Source organism: Corvus moneduloides, chromosome 19 (assembly GCF_009650955.1).
Source record: "Corvus moneduloides isolate bCorMon1 chromosome 19, bCorMon1.pri, whole genome shotgun sequence".
Lineage (NCBI taxonomy): Eukaryota > Metazoa > Chordata > Aves > Passeriformes > Corvidae > Corvus > Corvus moneduloides.
The window spans coordinates 7,249,578-7,275,384 of NC_045494.1; the positions used below are offsets into that span (position 1 = coordinate 7,249,578).

General features: G+C 42.4%; 1 protein-coding gene across 1 annotated transcript in view; it reads right to left on the reverse strand.

The window, feature by feature from the left end:
• The window catches only part of GRB2 (growth factor receptor bound protein 2), a 50,475-nt gene extending 27,122 nt beyond the window's left edge, over positions 1-23,353 (reverse strand). The window contains exons 1-2 of the mRNA XM_032128810.1: positions 23,204-23,353; positions 18,146-18,365 (exon numbers count right to left, since the gene is read on the reverse strand). Of these exons, the coding sequence (XP_031984701.1) occupies positions 18,146-18,223 (78 nt within the window). The 5' untranslated portion in view covers positions 18,224-18,365; positions 23,204-23,353. The remainder of the gene's footprint in view (positions 1-18,145; positions 18,366-23,203) is intronic.
• Positions 23,354-25,807: the final 2,454 nt, after the last annotated feature.

Sequence of the window (25,807 nt, forward strand, 5' to 3'; positions counted from 1 at the left end):
CCTGGAATCGGCGCTTTACAAGGTTCACCATAGCTGTAAGTCAATATTTTGCTAGATTTATACCTATTTAACCAATTCTAATATAACATATTGGATGGGACAATCAGGCATCTCTAAATCCATACTACATAAACAGTAAGTGATACATCAGTGTAATTTTAATATATTGCAGAATATTAAAGACTAATTTACTGAGACTGCAGCCAGTACCATTCCCAGATGCTTTAACTGGGAATGCAACGAGCAAAGAGCTAACCATTGAAAAACAAAGATCTTACAACTGCGCATGACCAGGGGCTGCTCATTGATTTTTCTTATAGGGTGGATAAACACAAACTAGCAATTTGCATCTGTGGTCAGTCTGACAGAAAGCAGGCACAGGAAAGGACCGTTTTAACCTCGCTTTAAGACAGAGTATTAAAGAGATGCAGCGTGGAACCATCCCTTAACTCTTCTTTCTGCAGGATATAGGCAGGGGGGGAGAGGGGAGCTATGAAGTAGCCTCAAATACACAACAGAGCGGTTATGGTGGCTACTGTCCTATCTTGGTGGAAGCTGGCTAAGAACCAACAATAGGGAAACATAAGAAAAAAAAAAAGAAAAAAAGAAAAGCATGCTGGATTTTAGCACTAAATAGGATGAGGATGATGCCTTGAATTAAGTAACACTGTTAAGGGAAACCGAGGTGAGCAAGAAACCATCCAAGGAATTAAAAACAGACTGGTGGCTGTAAGATGAATGGAAAATTGCTGTTCAAGCAGCTAAAAGATCCTAACTTTTTCCCAGAAAAAGTAAAAGTAAAAGCCTCAGTCTCTCTAAATCAGATCCTGCAACACAGCACCTTTGAGTTTCGATGTGATGGTTTAGCAGCACTTTAAGACAGTTATGCAAAGACCTGAGAAAGGAAAAAAAAGTGCCACAAGATCCAATCTCTTACTGAGCAGGTTCACCTGTCAGCTCAGACTAATTACTCCATAACTCTCAGAGCACAGTTCCCATTCATCTGCTCTTGGCCAGTGATTTTACAACATGTCTTAGTTCAGCCCACAAAAAGCCTGCTCACACAGTCTCACAGCCCTCGTGATTTTGTATTGCATTATATAGACACAGCCACAATTAGGAATTTGGTCGGTCTCCACACAAAGCTCTTTATTGCCTCAGCCCTGTCTGTACATATGCAGAACTTGCTGCCCCACCTCTTATCTGCTCATTTAAAATGTTAAATTTAACTCTCCTTTGTGGGGAAGACATGCAGATCCAAAAGCACTTATCACCCATTTCATTTTGGGATGGCTCCCTGGAGAAAGCCAGAAGAGGAGACCCAATCCCATCAGTTCTGCAGGGCTGCACCAACAATCCCATCCTCGCAAAAAGAACAGCAGTACCAATAGTGTAATTTTATCCTCCTGGCAGAGATGAATTTTTGCTATCAGAATCTTAATCCAACTGCATGTAAACAAATCCTTGCTTAAAAAAAGACACTTTCATGACTAGATTAGAAATTCAGTTATAAAGCAGCATTGACTAAAATAAAAAGAAATTAATGAAGCTGGTTTTTCCCTGTACAAATCAAACCAATTTTGGCTCAGTGTGACAGAAGAGCTCAGTTTTCTACAATATAAAAACCACCGTTTAAGGCATTTAAACCACTAATTTACGACTGAGGAACTGCAATGATATTTATCAGACATTTGTCACCTGCAGAGTGACGGTTTTAATCAGTGCATTTTTGATTAAGTTTATTTAATGTTTTTACAGACTTATATCTAGGAACATCTTGAATTGAAGAGGAAAGGAACAGGTACATAGTCTGGCTGATCTTCAGAGTGAGAATATTTAAGAGAAAAGGGAACTCTCCTCGTTTTCCTGTAACTGCGAAGCTGCTCCCACTTCCTTCTGCTAGTGGGACAAGCACACACAAGAGGAAGACACTTGCAAATGGTTTCTGATCCGAATGTTGAACATCATCTGATTCATTTCTGTCCCATTTGCATAATGCAAAGCACCCCAAGAGCCTGCAAACCTCTCTGAGTGTAAGTGAACAGATCGGACCACACCAGGGGCAGTTTGCACCACTGGCTCTAGAACGCTAAACTCACAAACATTTCACAGGATGTCTCCAATCTCACCAAACAGAACCAAACGAGGAGAAAAGAGATGAAGCTTTACTGTACAACATTACATGAGCACCAGTGATTTCCCTGCTCATGTAACACTGAATGGGGGAGAAAGAAAGAATAATAAAGAGGCCACTTAATGCAAAAAGATTTTTAGGGGACTTGCTTTTAAAGGCCTGAGACAGAACACAGCTGTTTCCTTGCCCCCATGTTTCAATGGATGGGTGCAGGTCATCAGTCACACTTTAAAAGACACCAAACAAAAAAGCCCAAGCTGGTTAGTTTAAAAACAACAACAAAAACCCAACCAGGATTATGCTAGTGTTGCACTAATAACCCGAAGTTCAAAGACAGTTCAAACAGTCCATTCTTACAGGCTGTTCACGCCACTCTGAAGGTTGTTAAGAGATGCAACTCTGATCATTTCCACCTGGCCAGGTTCTATTAAGAGAAAAAGATTTCAAATAACAAATATACTGAAAGATCTTTGTTCACCAAAGCCATGAGGGACACTGACTTCAAACTTCTAGGCCTGCAAGAAGCAAACCTTAAATTAAAAAAAAAACAGTCACCAAGGCAAACACATTAAATACAATACATATTAGAAAACCATATAGGAAAAATGAATTTCAGTGGATTTTGCAGTTAAATAAGCTTTCTGAAAAGATATTTAATCACAACTTTGCTTCACAGGTTGTTCTGAGCAATTATTCTAACAGTTTTAAAAGTCAACAAAACCGAATTGCACCAACTGGTTATGCTCAGTGATCTTTCTAAAATCTATAGTTTCCCAAACAACTTGTTTCAGTTATAAATCCTTAATTTCTTTTCCAGGTTTCCTTAGGTCTTTGATCATGAGGCATAGAACTTGTATGTCAATATTCTTAACATCGTACCTTAAGTAATTTTATTAGGAAGACTTGGACAATCCACTTATCCACCATCAATCCAATCTTTTACACAAGTGCCAATATTCCACCCTCTCCAGCACAAAGCCTCCTCAGTGCTTTCCCAGTTACTTGTGCCTTTAGCATACGCAAGCCTCAATAGGGCAAACACACCAAATTCTCTAAAAACAAAGTAGGGCTGGTGTACCAACATCTCATGTTGATCTTCAATCCATGATAACTTTCAGAAGGAATGTATGATTGTTTTCAGGCTGCTACAGGATAATGAACTATTATATTCCAGAAATCTTTTAATGACATTTAAGTTTAGCCTATTTTTGTGTAACAACAGGCCTGAGTCAAAAAGTGATGATTCATTCCAACATTAATCCATTTTTCTTTCTTTTCCAAACTCATCATTAAATGAAGGTTCAATGAGTGGAGAACCAATAGGATACAGAATGAAACACCCACAATTCTGTACTCATAACTTTGGAATAGTAAATTCTGGAGTCACAGTGGCCTCAATTTAACCATAAAAAGCTCAACAATTTCTGGCCAAACAGGAAAGCTTAGCCTTTTCTCAAAGAGAAAAGAAAAACACCCTCCCACTGGAGCCTGTAAAAATCCACACTCCTCAGGAGACTGAAAAAAGAACCTGCTTTGATAACTGCCGATGGAGAGAGGAGCAGGAGAAAAGGCCATCTGAACCACAGACACGGAATCAGATGGCAAAGGAGAAGGATCATTCCTTTAAAACAACAAAAGCTATCAGAGCTAAATGGCCTTCGTGTAAGCCCAAAAAGAAGTGCCAGAAGTAATTATGAATGGCAAAAAGTGGAAAGACACCAATAATCTCCTCTTTTGGAAAGGAGGAGGAAAGATGACACTGTACAGCAAGGACCACACGTGTGCCAGAGCTGCTGATGGTCTGTGACATCCACTCATGCCAAAACACTTCCTACTCTGACATCAACTGGGAAAGTACAAGGCTCAAGAACTCCAAAGCAAATTTAACTTTCATTCTACCTCAGAAAAAGTCCAAAATCACAGCTGCGGGGGCTTACTGAAAGTAAACTGCTGAATTACACACTGGAAGGGAGGGGAGAAGGGAAAATGAGAAGAATAAAGAAAAAAAACAGGGGGCAACATCTGCACATCAAAGTGATGCTTAAAAAAATCCCCTTGCGTAATTAAGTTCCTCTTTCACTTCAGAACTAGTAAAATAGTATTTGTTCATGTCCAATTCTCTCCGTAAAAGGAAAATAAAGCATTTAAATACAATTTAACGACACAAAGTTAGAACAGAACTTTGTATCACTAACAGACTGAGGCTACACTAGTCTCTTGCAGCTTACTATCACATGGATTGGGCTAAGAAACAGTTGTCCAGAGTTACTCAGGGTCAGGAAGAAAACCAGTATCCTAATACAGGAATACTTTTATTTAATTTAGAAGGAGACAGTACTTACAATATCTCAGAGGAACAGAAAATATCAAAGTGATAAATGCTGCCTTTTTTTTTTAAATATAACATACTATTAGAAACACCAGCTATAACTACAATAAAAGTCTATTGCTGCTCTCTTGGCTCGTGGGCAAAAAGAAAAAAAAAAAAAATCAAAGAGTCTCCTTATATGAATAATGCAGAAATGCAGATACTAAATGCCAAAAGCAGTAACATGCTCCAGAATCTTAAAGTCAAGACAGCTGAGGCACAAAATTCTTTATAGAAAAGATCAGAAATAACTAAAACCATCTCCTAATTAGTGTCTCAAATTAGAAGAATTGTTCCAGGTCAAGAACAAATTAAAACAAGAATAGAACTCGTTATGGCTCCGTTGCAATAACCTGGAAGGGATATCACAATGCAGGTCACTGACACCCGAGGGTGTATTATTTGACCACAGACTAATTTTAAGCTTCCAGGTACATTACAGCAGCACAGTATCTCCATTGTAAGCCTCAATAAAAGCTAAGGCATTAAAACTCTCCCTTGCTGGGAGATTCCAATCAGGAGATCAATGCCTTGACCGCAGAAAACTCCCCCCAGGGCCCTGACAAGGGGTCAGTTTTTCCTACACAACAAAATGGGATTTTCAGACCATGCATTAGTGTGGATGCATCCAGAAACATTCCTGGAAGCGGAGCTCTGGAAGACCTCAGTGTGTGGAAGCCAACTCAGGACCAGGCCTTATCTAAAGATTTTAAAATACATATGATGAGATGACAGATGCTGGATGGTCCCAGCTGCTTTGCAGCAATATTGCCAGTCCACAGCCATAAAACCTCCCTGGAAGTACACGGAATATCCAATTAAGGTGACTAAGGCAGCTGTTTGGAGGCTGGGCTCTTCTGGCAAAGCTATAAAAGCCAAAAGCAATCTTCACCTCAGACCTCCACTTAATCAGTGGCAGGAGAGAACAAAAATATAACTCCGTATAGAGGACAGATGAATCACTCATTGAGATAAACTGGAATAGTCACAAGGCTTTTCTAGGGTTTGTTTGAGCTGCTTCATTTAAAAACCCAACAACTCACACTTTTGGCTACTTGTCCCCACAAATGTGCTCATTAATAACACAAGAACTCCACCCTTGGTGGTTAAAAAGGAAACCAAAGGGTCACTGTCTGCAGCAGAGGGAAGCTGTGCCACAGGATCCCAGGACTGGCTGCAGCTTCAGGAGTGATCCAAGAAAGTAACAGAGGGGTGAAGTGGCAAAGTTCATCAAGAGAGTGATTAAATGTACTCAAACCTCAAAATTCATCAGTTAAACTGATAACTTTTAATACTGAAAGGCCAAGGGCTAAATGTCAGATTAAATACGATATGCAAAATAACACGTGTGAGGAAAAACATAACCAAAAACCCCAAAGAACTGTAACTGTATGAAGCTAAGGGTTTTTAACTATTACTCCTCAGCAATTTTAACACAATCAAGGGGGCAGCAGTCTGAAATTAGAAACATTACCTGTTTCTCTTAAGAACGAAACAAAACAAGTATTTTGACACTAAATTTGTGTCAGCCCTTCCATACTCTGAGTACTTACATTTAGCACTTTTTGAGATGGGTTAAAATGAACTAAAAGACTTGCAAAAAGAACCAAGATAAAACAAAGTGTGGAATGGGTTTTGGACTGTATCAGACTCTCCCAATTTCCTTCTCAGAACAAAAAAGCAACAAAGACAAGAAGACATTTGCAAATCAGTTCTTCCCATGAGAGGTACAAGGGAGATGTTTTCCTATTGTTTCTTGCAAGGGGAGGAGGAGAGAAGAGGAAAAGAGAAAAATCAGTAAAACTCCTAGGTAGCATGTTTCAAATGAAGAAAGTGACTTTATTCCACACAGTACATGTTTACATCATGAGGATTTCATGCTGTAATGTACAGATGGATTCAAAATGGGTTTAGAAAGATGCACAGAAAGCGTAGCCGTCAATACCCAGGCACAGCCTCCAGCGGAGCGAGTCACTCCAGCCTGACTGAAGGAAGCCAACCTTACACAAGGAGATGATGATGTCCAGGGCTAAACATCTGACCAATACAGTAAGCACTGGAAGGGTCCATCTAGCCCAGTCCAGAACGGCAAATATTCAGAGTACGCAGAAGAACAGAGGAACAATTGATGTGTAAAGAGTTTTCAGTTACTTTTATTTGTGAAAGCTGCATAATTCACTTCAGATGGGAACTGCTCCCAGAACATTGTGAAGAGTAGAATTTACTTCCACAGAAGTTTAAAGCATAATCCATTATAAAGGTACAACAAACTGAGTATTATTTGTGGCAACCAACAGTGAGTGAAACTTTCCTAATACAGGTAGCTGGCAGCACAGTACAAAGGCCATGTGAAAGGTCAGCTCAGGTCTGTCTGTGGGGGCTAAAAAACCTTGGCAAACCCAAGCACACCCCAGGAGTGTTACTTGATCCCTGCTATGAGGACATGAGAGTTAGTTTTCACCCATTTGAATGATGGCCTCTCCCTCCCATTTAGTAAATGGGAGTTTTGGGAACCATGAGTGAGGGAAAACAAGTGCTTTCAGAAGATTTTGATTAGGTACGGCCAGACTTCTCAGTCTTGACTGCAATCCCGACCAAGAACAGCTAAATCCAGTTAGCATCAAAGCAAACTTAGAAGATTGCATAACATTATTTTCTTTGTGAGGACTTTAAACTAGGGAGCCCCAAAGGGTTCAGAAAAATGCCTTTGGGGGGTAGTTCAGCCACTTCCACAGAATTTCAACCTGCAGCACACGTGAATCACCCATGGATCATTTTCACTAGCTGACCAGCCTGTAGAGCAGCTCTTTTATCAACATATTGCCCTATGTTTAGTAACTTTAGCCTTTTTAGAAAGTTAAAAATAATATTTTCTTCTCAACAAACAAGCTTTAAGGGGAATTTATTACTCATCATGCAAATAGCATCAACAGTGCCTCTAATCTTACTGTGACATCATGCAGGTGTTTGTAATCCAAACAGAGACAGGTGGACTGAAACAGAAACTTTTCAAAGGAAAGAAAGCTCAACAGAGTTTATAGAAATGTTGAAAGCCTTTCTACTTAGGCCCTTCCTTTTTATGTTACCTAAAAAGAGCAAAGGTAACAGCTTGCAAGATTTCCAAACACAACAAGCTGTAATGGGAAGGGTGAAAGTCAAGAAATGTGGATCAACTACAATCACTCTGGTCATCTTTGTTTTTTGTGACTCTGCAGAGAAAGTTGTTAGTTTCAATCGGAATTTTTCTAGGTAGGAAGGTTGAACCGGATGAACTTAGGGGTCTTTTCCAACTTAGGCAACTCAGTGATTTTAGGGAGAGTCACAAGAGTCTTCAGTTGCCCATCCTAGCAGAGAGCAAGTGACATCTTAACCTTACATGCAATTTTCAGGGAAAAAAAATGAGGAATGTATGTCTTCTTAGTAAAGAGTAAGGAAGCATCAAGATAGCTTGATGCTGGAAGAAAGTTTAACACCCTGGCACAGACAGTCAAAAGACAAATCCACAGAGTTTTTGACAAATTATAGTTTCAGGAGAGGTATGACAGAGGCATTAGTGCAAATGTATTTTAAGAAATACGGACAGAAGTGAAGGCAAGGAAGAAGCAGAAGCAACTTCTGCTTCCTCCACTCCAGTGGTCAGCAGGGAGCTGAACTGCCAGCCCATGCTTGAGCACTTCCAGGGTTAAGGATACATCTTGTGTAAGTAGTCTTTGAGAACATGTAAAACATTATAGAAACAAAATTTAGCTGTGAAATATGTGCACAGCAGGTTCCCCTGATACAGCCTGGACAAGGCAAATCTGTCAAGCTGATGTTCATGTCACCAAAATTCAAGCATTGTTCGAAGGCAAGGTTGGGAAATAGAACATTTTAAATGCCAAATTTCACCTTTAAAAGTGTTCACTGTCCTTGGCTGCCACTTTCTCCTCATTTTCCTCCTTGCATTTGGTTCTTCCCTTCTTCTGCAACTGTACAATGCACTTTGAACCCTTGTTTGCCTTCCCCCTCCCAAGAATTTCCCTGATTAGTTGTGCCCCAAAAAGCAATAAAGATTAGAGCAAAGACCTGAACTGCACAGGAGCTCAGGAAAATACCTCTAAAACAAAAGTGGCAGATTTCCCAGAGGTACTCACAAAAGGCACACTTCTGAAGCTTAAAATCCTATTTATTCTAGAACAAATCCGCTTAGACCAGGAACCTAAGCATAGCTCTTTCCAAGCAGACCACCATCTATTGTTAACAGCAGTAAGTAAAAACCAGACCAAATGGTTAAAATATCATTTTCATATTTATGCTAAAGAAGTGTAAGTAACAAAAGAAGACTCAAAATTTGACTGTACATAAGGACTTACAATGGCAAAACCTACTCAAGCTCAGCAAGAGTTGCAAGAATTTAAGATTTTGTGCCAATTTCTCACAGACCAGAGGGCTGACTAGCTCATACTACAAGTCTTCAGCACTAGCAGAGCTGCTATGCTTAGTGGAACCTGCTGGCTCATACATAACTCATGAAGAATTCCCCCCTTTCCTCCCAAGGGAAACAATTTTGCATAAGAGCAGCACTTCCACCCCCCCCCCCCATCCCCCGTAAACCTGTAGAGTTTTAGTACAAGTTAGAGCAAGAAGTAGGTTGGCTCCACAGAGAAACCATGAATTCCAGAGACAAATTATTTAAATAAGAGGTTTTAGAGACTAACAGTATAATTACAGTTCAGCTGAAGAGGAAAAAAAAAAAAAAGCTTTCTGCTCTCTCTGCATGAGGTCCAGCTGCAGTGGAGCCAACAGGCAGCTCCCAACACGGCGTGCAGGCTGACACGAACTCATGCAAAGCAGTAAATCCAGCAGGTACAAACAGAATAATTCTACTCTGTTAAGTATTCTCTTCTTATATTTTATTTATAAAGGGCAGTAACATTTGAACATCACCATTCTAAATTAATTACTCTACAGAGGCTGACAATCTACTTCCTAGACAGAAATAGCTGTTCATAGCTTTTGCCTTATTCCAGTCACTCTTCTGACCTGCCACCACAGGATCAAAACCCAACTGATTTAATGAATCCCCAAGACCAGGACTATTTGTTTTTCACAACCTCCAACAGTTGGAGACAAAAGAATCCAAGATCAGGTACAGAAATTCAAGTGAACAATCACTCCTGAAGGGGATAAAAAGCTTCTTAAGCTCTTCAAGACACTTAAGACATTTTTAAAATGGGTTTCTAGTCAGTATCTATAGAAAAACACCATACTTTTCTTAAAGAGAGAAATACAGGCTGAGGAAAATTATGAACACAACCATTTAAAATGCAAATTTCAGATGCATCTAGTAACTAATCAGGAAGTATTGTAGAGTAGCATCTGGGATTCAGGAACATAATAAGTACCCTAAAAATAACTTTCATGAGCAGTTTTGGAGACTGTCAGTTCACTTTTTGCTCCATTAGAGCTCAGCTGTATAACCCCGTGTGTTTAGCACATGTCATCATGAAAAAACACATTCTTAAGTTTGTTAAACCAATTCTCACTTGAGTTGTCAGATGGTGGCACCAATCATGCATACAAGCCATGGGAACAAGTTCAGGCTCCACCACAGACATTCTGCTTCACATCTTCTGTTCCATTTGAACACCTACTCCTAGGAGGTGTTACAAGACGTCTTCAAAGCTGAAGGCATGTGCCACTCACACAGTGCTTTAAATACTCAGCAACAGGGCAGGAGCCTCAAAGTGACAAACAAGGACAAGCCCAAGGCTTGACAGATTGAAATGGACAATGCTGCTGGTCTGTCTAAAAAGATTTGGCTATTTGAGGGAAAGAAACAACTTTATCCAGCATTTCCCAATGTAGAAAATGAAAACAAACCCAAACCACCCCCAAAATCATAGGAAGTATTCTCCTATCCTATTTTCCCTCCCAAGGCCCAAAGCATTCAAAAAACACATTTATTTCCAAGTGTATATTAATTATTCCAGTCACTGGTGCTTGCCCAGCCTGGGAGATAACTTAACTGACACTGCAGGGCCAGCAAAGGAAATGAAGGAGCTGTGGGATAAAGCTGCAGATAAGAACTCGCGTATCAAACTGCTGCACTATCAGTCCCCTGATCTGCCTCGAAACGCAGAACACACAGAAGTCACCTACTCATTTGCATTTTGAATCTAACACAATTTTCAGAGAAAACTGGAAATGATAGAGATCAAAGGCAGCTTTCCCAGAAAAATGCTAAATGAAGCAAGTAAAAAATAAAACACTTGGACCTAGTGCCTCTGTTCACTAGTGCCCCAGTGAAACAGATAACTGCATAAATGCTCCATTTCTAAGCCTGTAAGACTGGGCACCAGAGAAAGAACAAACACATTCCCTTGATCACTTTCCTATTTAAATATTCCATTCCCAAGTCACAGCTTCATCTCCCTGGCTAGGACCCATCCCACTAGCACTGAAACAAGTGAGGGCAGCGGGAAGAAGGGAAGATAGCTTACCCTTTGCTACACCTTGTTAATTAAGAGTAGCTGCTCAGACATTAACTAACGCAGCAAAGTATTCATCCAGAGTCCTGTGTGAGTTTTGTAATTCACAGTGAATCCCACAGTGGGGTTATCATTACTCCAGCCACCTCGAGGTCAGCTTGGCTGTAGCTAGAGAAGATCCAGTCCCTTCTCTTGGCCACACAGCGCAGACAAACCCACAGACCTGACAGACACCTCAGGTCTCACTGCTGCAACAACCCTCTGCTGTCAGAGGAATATCCTGGAAAGGACATTCTGCAATTCAACACCACAGATCAGAAGAAAGGTGATGCCACAGAGACACACGGGAAAAACTCAAACAAAACTCATCTCCACTAGGTCCCATCTGCTGTCGAATCCTTTGCTGATGTCCACTATGTAAATGGCTTTAAATGTGCTTTTTTTGGGGAGGTGTGTGTGTGTGTGTGTGCAGGTGTGTTTATTGGATTTTTCAAGTTGTTTGTTGTTATGGTTCTAAAATTAGCTTTGATTCTTCAAACCTTTTAAAATGCATATAAATAGAATTATTAAAAATTCAGCAAAGGTTTTAATTCAGGGATAAACAGCAAGTATGGAAATCTGCCATCTTCAGTAAAATAACTTAAAATAATACAACACTTCAGTCTCACAGCAATTCTGAAAATGTCCAAACATTATCTTCAGTAGTTCTTCTAGTTTAGATTTCTACTGTAAAATTAATCAAGTTTGGTACATTACAATCCCTTTTTGCTCAATTTGAGATTATAAGATTTATTTGCTCCAGTGTTGTTAGGACACTAATGCCTAATTTTCTTTCATTTTCAAAAAATAGAATTAGTTTAGCCCAGCACTTTTTTCCCCTGAGGTTTAGGCTTTAGTTATTGATTTGGTATGTAGCCCCTGGCAATTTTAAAGCACAAGGGATTTTATCAAGGGGTCATATAGTTCATTGCTTATGTTAGGCTGAGCTCTACACAGACAAACTGGATTCCTTATCTTCCCTTGCTTAGTTGGATCCTTATTAATAATAGAGACAAATCAAAAAAGTCTGAATATCACTACAAACAGGATCCCTCCTCCAGCAATTAGCAGGGCTCTGCACACAAACATGGAAATCTATGAACACACTCCTAATCCTTTATACATGCCACTAAAAATCATAATCCCTCTTTTCTTCCCTCAAGCTGTGATCAAGCTTTTACCGTTTTAATTTAAAACAATAAATTAAATCAAAGTTAGTTCATTAACACCCAGGATGTCCAAGAATAACAGGTTTTATCGATCTGAAGTTCTCAGACAATCCTTAATCACAGTAATTAACACAAGAGAAACATCACCGAACCAAAGAGGGGAGGCAGCATTTTTCTGTTGCCAGTAAATAAAAACAAAAGCACATCACGTAGGTTGCAGTTTGACGAGCAGGTTGAACAAAGCAGATAAATAACTTATCAAGCCAAAATGTGATTTGCTGCTATGCCTGTGCTAACACTTGCCTGTCACGCCCCGCATATCACAAGCTGGACCTCACAGAGAGGCTGTAACAGCTCCTCCATTAAACTGGCAAAGGCAGCTGAGCTTCAAATCAGCATCATCTCCCTGGTTATCACAGAATGCAACACATGCTAAGGCAGTGTCACAAAATCAGCCGAGCTGACCACTAGCTTTAATCAGTGTTTGTTCAACATTCAGAACTCCTGCAGCCTTCAGGTAGCTCACAGAGGTCACCTTTCTCAGCTTTCAGGGACAAGTTTAAATAATCATCACAAAAAGCTTCTAAATAAAAACAAAGATGCCATATTTAAGGAGGAATGTGTTTACTCCTTGCTTGCAAAGACCACTTTACACCTTCAGACTAGAATACTCCATATTTATGTCTCCTGCACAGAAATACTTTCAGCAACACAATCTTGGTCTAAGCAGGTCCAAGCTCTTCTACAAATACAGAACACACTTTGCGAAGGTTAGGTATTTCCTTCCCACACACTTCATTCACCCTGATGCCCACAGAAGTTGGCTAATGGAACATAACACACCTTCAGATTACTTTCATACATAAGACGAACAATAATTGAGAAGTTTGCACTACAACCAGGCCTTGAACACTTTGGTAGATCAGAAGAACGCAGCCCCTTATAGAAGCATCTCTTTGTGACGTAGATCTCCAACTGCCAGGCTGCCAAATCAACTACATTTCAGATAATTGTACTTGATTTTATGTCTCTGTAATGTTCTGACAGTTTTGCCATCTTAGACTGCAATATTGATCACATATTGATGGCAATTATCATCTTAATTCAAGGCCACCAGCCAGAGAACATGACCTAAGCACACCTCTACAAATCAACCATCACACACAGCAGAGCTGCCACTCACAGCTAAGCCACAGAATAATGGAGCTTGGAAGGGCTCTGGAAGACACTCAATCCACCCTCCTGCTCAAAGCAAGTCTAATTAGACCAGAGCGCTCAGGGACTTGTCTGGGTATCTCCAAGGATGGGGATTCCACAACTTTTCTAGGCAACCTGTTCTAATATTTGACCTATTTCACTATAAAGCACATAGTGCTTGCAATTTGGCTGAATCATTAATTCAGAAAATTCTCACATATTAAAATCATCAAGACCACAGTGAGTCCATCCCCTTACAACAGATGGGAAATGATGGAGGAGTGTGTAAGGAAAGGAAAGGAAGGATGAATGAGAAGACAGTTTCACCCAAACCAGGAAAAATATTGGCACGTCTCTTCAGCAAGCCATGAATTTCTGTTCTCTAGCACAGACATCACAACATAACCAATGCAGGTGAGGTCACAGACAAGGGAGGGGAAAGAGCAGAAGGGAGACAGTGGTCCCCTTATTTATCATATTCCTGCCTCTATTTGAAACTGTTCCACTTGCATCCTGACACAGAAAAATGGTTTTCATGCAGGAACTGAAAATGCCACCTCAGCATCAACTGTTTGCAAACACTCAATCCTCTTAAGGGCTGACAAAGAAAATAAGTGTGGTGACAAACACTCATGTGGACAGAACCTGTGGCACTGTCAAGTGTGTGATCAGAATGTGAAAAATAATCTTGATTTTGCTGAACAAAACTGTGAAGTGATCAAAATCCTATCAAGGAAATCCTTCTTTTAGCACATAAGGAAGCTGGTTTGTGCATCACACAAAAGCGAACACCTCAAAATTCAAGATGATGGCCGTCTACTTAAAACATCACCTGAACAATTTGAGTCATAAAAACAATCTTTAAGCGCCCCTGAATTAATTATGCTGACATCTACTGGGAACAGGAACTTATTCACTTCTTCAGAATAACACTTTCCAGCTATGCCCCAACCCTATGACAGAAGGAGAAAGAGGAAATGGAGCAGTGGTTTATAGTTTAAAAACAAAATAATTCTAACATTTAAGATATTAGTTAACATGTTTTTGCTTCTGCATTAACCACACAGAAACAGTTCTCAGAGCACTGTGGCATTAACTTTACACTTCTGATTAGATTTAGGAGTAGAGAAAAGCAATTACAATGCAATGACAAAGAATGGTGATTTTTCTTCTCTTTTCTCCTCCTGGTTCCTGCCAAACCGTCAGCAAGTATTAGCTCACTTTAGATCTGGGTATTTTCCACTTAGCATGAAGGCATATAGTTTTGGGGGACATAAAGCTTGAATAACAAACACAGAGGCTGAATTTAACTCCTCCCAACTTCAATATATACAGCAAATGAAAGGGGTGAAGACTGTAAAGGCATCAGGACAACTGTCAACTGTTCCAAGTGAAAAAACAGTAAATCAAGATTTCAAGTAGGAATCCCTCAGCTTCCTTATTTTACTTTTTTATGTAACAGGACAGGCCATCTTCACCCCTCCCAGCAGGACCCCAGTCACCAACAAGCTCCTGTGAAGCAACAGGAAAAGCACGGAGCTCGAGAGCTGCAGCACTGTCAGAAGACACAGAAGGAAGCAGCAATCTTGCCTTTCTTAGGAAAAGGCTCAGCAAGTAGTATTTAGAGTACCTGAAGTTTAGAGAAAGCTGCCAGTGAGCATCTCCTGAGTGGCAGTACCACACATTGCTACAGAGCCACTGGACAGAAGGGTAAGGGACCCACTGTACTGCCAGGGTTACAGAAATCATAGAAGCAGCTTTTACCACCTAGTGCCCACAAAAAAAAAAAAAAAAAAAAAAAAAAAAGGCCAAGCACTTTTCCTCTTCACTCAGCTGTTTTACAATTGCAAGCCAAAGGTCAACTATCTTCACTCACTTTTGGAAACCAGCCACAAGATTACTAACAACCAGCTTAATGGCTCCAGTTCAAGTGCTATTCAATCAGGTCCTGAATCTGTGGGTAGGCAGCAGTAATGGCACATGACATCATAGGCAAGTTATCTGCTGAGGTCAGAGCAGCCAGACTGGGCATCTCTGCCTTCTCTCCCCACAGGGAGAAACATGGACTTCCAAGGACTGGGAATTCAACTGTTAGAGATTTTGTTCTTGCCTTGTGTGACACATTTTGTGCTACAAATCAATCCTCTGCCATCCTCAAATGGCCATCAGGCTGATGTGGTTCTCTGGAGTGCATTAACACAGGTGTCTCACAGCCAAAAGGCTTCACCACACATGAAGTGACACATGGCCCTCAGCCAGGGACACTAAAGAGCGCAGGCTGCAGGTGCATTCAACGTGTTACAAGTTTATTCCTCTTTCCAACTCCTTTGAGGGCAGGAGGACTGACCTGGTTAATGAGAGACATCACACGGGGCACATGACTGGGATACCCTGAGATTTCACAGTCATGAGCACAGCTTTAACAAACAGACCTGGCATTTCTGGTGGAAATTAATTTCCACAACCTCAAACACATTCGAAGTGAAACAGATTTTTCAAAGCAACAAAGTGCCACAGAAGTTTGTCAGTTTGGGTAAATTAGAACAGTTCTAACTCGTTTGCATTTATTTGCTGAAATGAACCAGCTTTACACAGTGAATCTCACCATGGAATCTCACCATGCTGCACAGAACTCAGCTCAAATATGTGCTGAAGGATTCCTGAAACTCCTGATGCTTCCACTGACTTTAGCGATAATCTTGAGCAATTTACCATTTCTATGGCTTGGTTTATACATCAGTGAAGTAAACATGTGAAATTTGTGAGCATTTTCATATGAATATGAGCTGAAAAGAAAGGAAATACAGATTGAAGAACTGTTCATAAATGCTTTGAGGAAGTGTTCAGCCTAGGTTTTGGGTAAAGTAGGAAAATCCCTCTTTGTATTCTAGGAAAAATATAATTATTAATGTAGTGTAACAGCATACATACCACCATGTTTCTATTTGTGTGACAAAATTTTTATCTATGGGATGACATCAAGTAGGTAGGACTCAACATCTTACTATCAGACACTGTGCACAGATGTAAGACTTTTAACACAGACTAAACTTTAAAAACACTTTAAAAAGTTATTTTTCCTTTGCTTCTTAGAGAAGAACATATTTTTAAACAAATGCAAATTTTACTGTATTTTTTAATGTACTTAAGCAAACTTCTACCCCAAACTAAATGAAAATAGCTGAGAATACACTTTACAATAAACTATATTTCATTATACTTAATTTTTCCTTCCTGTTCAGCATTTTCTACAAGCTGACTTCAGCTATGCTCTACTTCAACAACACTATAAAAGTTGAGGCAGCTAGTAGTAGCCCAAAATAGAAGAATACAGCTCAGGTTAAAAAAAAATAAATGCAAGGTTATCACAAAAAGTTTCCAAAATTCTGACAGTCTCAAACATTTAAAAATAGCCCAAGGAAATATCCTGGTAATTTACACACACAGTGGCACTGAAATGTACAGGTCTAACAGGAGTGTTTAGGCCAGTTATGAGCCAGGGATGTGTAGAACATACACAGATGCAATCATTTTATAAATTAAGATCTCAAAGCATCATATGCTTTTGCAACCTTTATCTGTTGATGGCATCACACTTTTAACAAAGCCACAGTTGAAATATCAGCTATAAAAGACACATATTAGGTTTACATGTAAAGGTTATATTTTTCAGCTCATTTTAAAATAGTAGTTAAAATCAAGCCCTTCCCTGGCAAAAATGTTGAGCAGATGAGTAATCCCACTGAGGTCTGCAGGACTTGATTTGTCAGCATACACACAGTTACAGCCTTATATCTGCAGAAAAGGCATCTCTCAAAAGTGCTTCTACTCCAAGCATTTTAGAAAAAAAGCAGCTTAAAAATACCTTAACACCAAAAATATCACACTAGGAAGGTAAAGACCACCTTTATGGGGAAATACTCTGAATGAATTCCATTAAATCATTTTGCAATATGGCTCTTATTACTTGGAAGCAACAAAGCTCTGAGCTACACTTCACCAAGGCCAAATCACTAAGGATTTTTGTATTTTACTCCCCCTCCCCCCCCCCCAAAAAAAAAAAAAATTTTGGGCTTGTTCTGTGTGTCCAGTTTTATTACAGTTGTAGAAATTCAACTGTTTTTTTAAATTCCTGTAATATAGCCAAGACGAAGCCTAAAAAGCCTTTGATATACTGAAAGAACTATAGACCAAAATTCCTCTAATGCACTCCAGCATTCACTTACATCTGCACAGATCCATTATATATTCAGCCACAAGCTTATCACTTGAGTTCATCAGGACTGAAGATAAAACTCAGCTTCAATATTTGACAGCCTGATGCTAAAAGATTATCTACTGAGAAATAATCCAATCACTGTTCTTTGATATTAGAATCTTTGGCAGGAGGCAAAGAAAAGGAATACCAAATTGATCTTGATTACTTTATGGGGCTTCCTCTCATAATCTCTACACTGAATTCCCCTTTATCTTGTACTTCTGCTTATTTGCTGCCGTGTTTATGACTAAGTTTTCAAATATTCCAGTCTCAGAAGAGAGAATTGAGAGACTTTGGGATGGATGCTTAATACTGAAACAAAACAGCCTCTCCTGCTCTCAGAGAGGTGTGACTGGGGTTTAGGAGATCTTGAGGCTCCCTATTATATGGAGATGACGTTCTCTGGGGACCCAAAAGAGGGTCAGGTCAGACGGACAGGAAGAGACTCACCGAGAAACTGAACAGCCCAGGGGTAAAGAGGGAACTCCCGAGCCCGACCCCTCTACTTACCTTAAGGATATCCCCCCGTTTGAAGCTCAGCTCGTCATCCGCGGTGGCTTTGAAGTCGTACTTGGCGATGGCTTCCATGCTGGGGCTGCCGCGCCCGGCGGTGCGGGCGGTGGGCAGGAAGCACTCCCCGAAGCCTCCGCTCCTCCCGCAGCGGCTCCCGGCTCCGTGCGAGACGCCGGCCCCGTCTCTCACATACAGGGAGGCCGGGGGACGATCCGCCCTAGGGGAGGGGGAGGAGAGGGAGGAGGAGGAAGAGACGGGCCATTAGGGGAAGTGGCACGGATCGATGGCCGGGGCCGCGCCCAGCGCCGCTCCCTCCGCCCGGCGCGGCGCGGCCGCCGCTTCCTCCCGCCGCCGCTCGCCCGGGCCCGGCTCGCCCGAGTGACGCGTCCCGCGGCCAATGACCGCCCCCGCACTCCCGGGGGCGGGAGCGGGAGCGGCACCGCGCCGCCACCGCCACCGGCCCGCCGGGAGCCACCGCCGGCCCTCGCCCCGGGGCTCGCAGCGTCCCGCTGCCCGCGGCGGAGCCCTGCCGGGCGGGCCCTCCCTGCTCCCGCCTCTCCCGGGAATCTCTCCCGCTCCTCGCACCGGTAATTACAGCGATGTAGCGGGGGGAGGACGTGGCCAGCCGGCCCCCCGAGGGCCCGGGGAGAGAGCCCCGGGCTCGGCACCACGGGACCGGCACAGCCCGCCATAGGGGACACGCTCCGCTCCCCACCGGCTGCCCTGGGAAAGACCCGTCTGGAGATGCCCGCACCGATGGTTTGGGTTCTGCCATTCAGGCAGCTCATGTCGATTTAAATACAAGCTAGACAAAGCAGAGAGTGCTGCTGAGTTTTTGGAATTGAAATGCCTATCAAAAAGTGTCCTCAAATAATATGAGACAGAAACAAAAGTTTGGGCTGACTCTAAGTAAAAGCAACCATCCTGAAATTCCAGTGCTTTGAGCAGCAGAACACGTTAAAAAATCTTTGTAATTCAGTGCGACAGTCAGCAAGTTTGTGCCTCTTATGGGCTCAGAAAAGACATTAAATCAAACCTGGCAAATCATATAATACACACTGAAACCACTGAAAAGGCTTAAATCTTGCTCTCAGGCTTGAATAGGAATGATTTACTATAACTCCAGCTACACTTGATAGCAGAGCAGCTAAATAATCAGAAAAACCACCAAAACACAAATAAGACAATCTGTAAGTTAAAACCCACCATGAATACCCCCTTGAAGAGCTAACAGAGAGCTGGCACTTGTCAATGACAATTCAAGACAGAAGAGATCTGACAAACACTGGTGAACCCACGCACCTGCTAATTCAGGCTCTGTAGTTGTGGCCCAGAAAGCCCTGCTGCATGCAAAGGCAGCAGATGGCAACAGCAATTTCTCATTTCAGAGAAAAACCTGCCTTACATAAATGCAGTTCAGCAATTAACATGCTTGTATTCCATGAGCCCCATGTTTGCCCAACCTTCAGCTCCCTGTAGAGAATAATGAAGCTTGAGGCAAACACCAGAACCGAGATTCTATCACATGAATCTGGCAGAATGAGAAGAGCTATTTACAGGATTTACCTTGATCAAAAAAAAAGGCCAGCTTAGCAGGGTCCCCACATGGACAGAGCTTGGGGATTTCTCTGGTCCTCCTACACAGCGCTACTGAAATGTCAGCAAGGCTGAAAACAGTCACCTGCCACAAAGATCCCAACAGAACAATCTCCCTGTACTGCCGTGACTGATGGAGATAAATGTACTGGATCCAAGCTTCGACCAACACACATAATTAAATCCGTAAAGTGGATCATCGTAACTACATTTTGGTCATTCTGAAAGACTTTAGTCTCAAGGCTGATGAAAAAGCTTCCTTCTGATGTGAGTCTTCCACATCATACCAGCACACTCATCCAAACAACAACAATAGCTTCCCTTCACCAGAAGTATTTTCTCTTTGCTGCTTCTATTGTGTTGTGTTCACTATCTCCTCACCTTTCCAACCTGGCCTCTTGGGGTTTGTCAACTGATGGTACTGATAATTTTCTGCTATTATAGCACCATTAAAGGGTAACATGACTGACAGTGTACGACGCAATGAAAAATGCAAACTGCTCAACGCTTGTTGTCTACCTGTCCCGTATCTTTCATGGTAAACATCATCTATTTCCCGTCCTTCTTACTGGCAGCAGTCTTTGGGTATTTCTAACACCACACCACATGTGAAGATGTGATTATATGGGCGCACAACAGCTTGAAAACCTGAAGTTCCAAACCTAAGAATATAACACCAAGTTGCACAACTTAAATACACTAAAGGCTTGAGACACATTTAAAGAAAGAAACTACTTCAACTGGTGAATGTTCCTTTTTTGGGGGCACAGAAGTATTGCTACCCAGTACTGCATTACCAGCTATGAATTTATTTTTTTAACTGAAGATGTTAATACACAACTTTCTTAGAGAAACCGATGCAGCATTTCCAAGAACTATACTGGTATTTCCCTGAGCTTAGTAACAGCACAATGTCGGGAAATTTTCCAGCAGAATTCAAGATGAAAGAGATTCATCACGCAATACTCTTTAAACATGCATTAGTATTACTACCACCATCAGATATATTGTCAACATACAAAGGAGTGATGTTTCCAGGTAACAATGTTAACAGCAGCTGCACTGTAGAACAAAACTTTAACCTTCCTGACTTTAGGCAAAACTGTAGTTGAAGTTTAGGCACTAAAGTTACACCTGAAACAGAGAAAAGCTTTGAAAATACTAAACCAAGATACTCACGCAGCAAATGTTAGGAAAGGTGAAGTCAAGGCATAATTTCCTTCCAGTGTCTTAAAGAAGCATTTGCTATTCACAGTCTTATTTAATAAGTTCTTACAGACATTCAGCCATGTAGTTATTAAAATATTAACAAATCAACTGCGTGCAGGGGAGGGAAAAAAGCATAGCTGTATCTGCTTCAGGCAGAGAGCAGTGCAACAGGACACGTTACTGTAGCGAACCCAGTCCACAGACTGCAAATGGAGTAAGAGAGGTATAAACGAGTAACAGTCAATATATGAATACAATGATTACACGTTACAAAACTTACCTTGCTAGAGAAATGACTAAGGTTTCTCAAAATATCAATGTCTCTCACCTTACTGTGACTTGGGGTAAGACTTCCTTTGCTCTTAAAAGTACTGGGAGGGGGGAGAGGAAGAAAAGGCAGCAGATGCAGCCAACAGTAAATGCTCATTAGCAGGAGTGCTGCAGTTCAGGAGGGAATAAAAGTAATTATAAATACAAACCTCCCTGTTGTGGCCAACAGGAAACAATTCTCATGTTCACTTCAACAGATATTTCAAAAAGCACACGGGCAAAGGTGGGCTTTTTACATTACTCTTAGAAACAGCACCGTTTTTAAACAATAGAGAGCTTTCTCATTGTTCTCTTTTCACTGTTTTACTACTCTTCTGGAAAGTGATACAGGCAGGAATACAACAACAGACAGTTTAGAAAAGCCAAAGAGAGGCAAGATAGAAGATAGATTCATTGGGAGATTTTGGAAAGAATCGGATCCTAAACTTCATCAGCTGTTTTAGGACAAAACATTACTGACGGTGGTGGAAAGAAAAATGTGTGCATACATCATCTGGAAGACATGCAGAAATGGAGTGTCAGGCTCTAGACAAAAGAACAGAAAGTAAAAATTATAGAGGCAGAACACTAATTCAAATTAGCCATATAAGGAAGTATAACATAATAAAGGAACAAAGTAAAATTGAAATTAAATTATCAACATATAAACCCCAGAACATTCAGGATCACAAATGATCCCCATGATCTACCAGCTTAAAATGATTCAACTTCCTTCAGCGCCAGACTCAAGATATCACTTACAAAACTAAGCTACAGCACAAAGCACAGATAATACTTATCAGATCAAAACATTTTATCAGGTAACAGAAAACTTCACCTCTGCCAGAATTTATTTACTGGCAGTTCTTTTTTTTTTTCTTAAACCGTCTAAAACTGCTTTAAATGTTACAAGCTTGGCCGGTATTATGAAATACTCAAAACACTGCATGACAATCAACGTAACAGATGATAGCAACTGAAATGTCTTTTTTGGCACAAATTCTCAATATCCAAAGTTTGCACAGAAACGGTTTACAAACAACACCGTGTTTGAAAAATTGATTAACCATCTGTGGTCCTTCAGATTTTGTCCCTTGGCCCCAGGTATTTAATAATTTTTGAAACAAAGAATTAACTTCCCTAAGCACTGTATCTGTGAATTGCTCTTGCAGTTATTAACTGTGCTACAGAATAGTTTGCACTGTAGGTTATAAAAGAGGTGTCTGAGTCAGATGTTGTGGGAGTTAACAAGGCTGCATCCTTGTCTTCTACAGATTATTTGAAACTACGTTGGCAAGTCAAACCTTATCCCACAAAACCAGCACTGGATCTCAAGCAGGAAGTTCAGAAGAGAAGGAAAAGGACAAGAGAAAACCGTCCTTCTCCATCATTGAAACTCACGTTTGAAGCACGACCCCAAAGGTGTTTGGAGACAGTGCGGTAGGGATGTTATCCTGCCTACAGGGTACTCGCAGCCTTTTAACCTCTGGAAGCGACCTGAAGTTATGGAACTCTTTTTAAGGAACACAAAAGATAAACCCCAAGAACCACTACTAGCCAGCACTCCCTAGCCATGGAGCAGAGGGGAAAGCGACCCCCGCCCGGTGCTCCCCAGCACGGAGGGCTGTACGTGAGCCGGCAATCTCACCGAGCAGATGACGCCTCTACAGCCAGAGCTTATTTCAACCACCCCCCCCCCCCACCGCCAGAGCCCGCATCCCCTCCACCCCCCGCGCCCCGGGCAGGCCTGGGGCCGGTGGGATACGGGGCCAGCACCGAGGCGAGTCCTCCGGAACGCACCGGGGAGAGCGGAGCACCACGGGGCCCAGGCCGCGGCACCGGGGACTCAGCGTGTGAGGCCCCCCCCGTCCCCGCCCCGGCACGGCCCGCGGTGGGCGGGGGCTGACGGTGGTCGGCGGCCCTCCACACGCCCGGACTCACCGCGCAGCGCTGGGCGCTCCCGCCGCCTGCCCGGCCCCGCGCGGCCCGGCCCGGCCGCCGCTCCAGCGCCGCCTCAGCCGCCGCTCCGGCCCCGGCCCGGCCCCCCGCCCGCCGCGCCGCCGGTGCCGCCGCAACTCTCGCGAGAGCCGCCCTGTCAGCGCCCTCCGCGGGAGCGGCGCCTGCGCGCTCCCCTCCCCGTCCGGAGCGCGGGCACGCCCCGCGCATGCGCAGTGCCCGATCGACCTGCCCTGCCCCAGCCCCGGGAGCCCACCGGGAGCCCACCGGGAGCCCACCGGGAGCCCACCGGGAGCCGCGGGGCTCGTGTAGGAGCGAGCGGGGAGCGGAAGGGGAGCGGCAGCATCCGAGCAGCGCAGCAGCACGGGCCGGGCGGCATACCTGAAAGGAGGGTGTAGCCAGGCGGGGGTTGGGGTCTTCCAGGCAACTAGGGATAGGACAAGAGGACCAATGAAGCTGCGCCAGGGGAGGTTCTGGCTGTACATCAGGAAGAATTTTTCCGCTGAAATGGTCATTAACCACTGCAACGGGCTGCCCAGGAGGTGGTGGAGGCGCTGTCCCTGCAGGTGTTTAAGGAAAGACTGAATGTGGCACGCAGTGCCATGGTCTGGTTGACATCATGGTGTTGGATCACAGGTTGGCCTCGCTGGTCTCAGAGGTCTTTTCCAACCAAATTGATTCTGTGATTCTGCAATCGAGGCTCTATTAACACCCCAAGGAGGAGGCCCTGATTACCGGTTTCTGGAGGAGAAACCACACCAGCTTTTTGCAAAATAACTTGCCTAATTTGTCAGTGTCTCCACTTGTGTGTAAGGCAGGGCCATCTACCACACCACGGAGCCATCAAGGAGGAATTGATTTAGAAGCTCTCTAACTACCAGAGATACATCCCAGCTTGTCCCAGCAGTGTTTGAGCGGACACCAAGGGGTGCAGAGCTGCTCACCAGGCTCAAAGCAAAGAACACCTGGTGAGCCATTACTTGACAACTGGCATCCCTCCTGAGCAGTGATTAAGGCACCTGTGGTATGGGAACAAACAGTTTGATCATACATGGCAATTACAGCATCCACAGAGGCCAAAATTCAGATTGCACAGGCAACTAATGTCGGGTTTGCATGGATGACCCTCCTGACATTCTTTTAGCTTGAAAATACTCTTAATTATATGGTAAAGCAGTTGCTCAGGTAAACATCGGGCTTCAATCCTTCGATAAAGGAAATAAAAAAGCTTTCCTCTGGCTTTAGGGAGGAAAGGTGGTTTCTGAACAAGAAGATTTCTAGGACTTAATTCCTACCCCCTGAAGGGATGAGCTACTACAGGGTTTATCCCTCCCCACTCCCTGTCTGCAAAAAGATGCCAAGACTGGAAGTGGGCAGTCGAAGCACAGCACAACCACAGCATGCAGACATCAGCTGCAGAGCTCACAGCTGGGCTCATGTAAATTTAGGATTATTGTGGAGACCAAAGTCTACAATTTAGGCACAGGTAACTGATATTTTGTTTTATGACAGAGATGCACATTTTCAGCCTCCAATTAAACCCTTTTTTTAATAATAAACCATGACACTGGTTGCTCTCCCCAGCTGGACTCTGCAGGGGGGTTCTGGTTACATCCATACCAAGACTGGAGTACCATCAGAATATTTACCACAGTCTCAGACAATCTGGCTTACAAATCATGTTCTGCAAACATTGCCTGCTAACATTGTCATTATAAATGCTTAAGCAGCTTGATAAAGATTGGATGAAATTTGTGCTTTAAGCCCTTGGCAGGATCATTTTCTCATCCTAACAGCATTGTCTTTAAGGGGTTCTAACTTACTCCCAGATTTGGGTACTGGGGGAAGGTGTGAGTTCTCCCCATACTTCATTAAAAAAGTTGGACAGGGTGGAGAAAAGGAGCTTCAGGAGTTGAGATGTTACAAATGTTTCAGACATTCTTTCTGCGGATGCAGAAGTGATTCATTTAGAGTGACACAAAGATTGATGAAATTGGAGCTAGATTCCAAGATCCCTCAAGTCCCCAGTACTTGTTCCTAGAACAGTCCTACAGAATCTCTGGTTTCATGTATGCCCTCAAGATGGGGATTCAGAAGTTCTTAGTAAGTTTCTGTAAGTTAAATAACATCTCAAAGAAGTTATATGAGCTACTTTTAGCTGGAGTTGAAAAGCCAGCTATGGCCAACAGCTGCCAGTTGAATGACAGCTTCTTTATGGGGCTGCAGCTGCCTGACTGTAAAAGGGCAGTCCTAGAAAATCAAACAAGCAACAAATTTCAGAAATAGCAGAGATTAGAGCATTACAGAGAGATACTCCTGACTGAGGAGTTGCTGAGATGTACTTGCTTGCAAACCAATCCATGTAGAATGTTCCCCAGCTTGCAAACAAGTTAATACTTTATAGAAACACACAATTTATTGTGCAATACTATGCAGCTTTGCTACAGCAAAAGCCAAAATCCTGACATAGCTGTGAGCAAGGGTGAAAAAGGCAACAGAGACATTGTTTTGCTAAAGGTTCCATTTCAATTTTTTTTTTTTTTTTGCAGTCTAGGAATAGCTTGAATTTTCTATGACAGTTCATGGTGA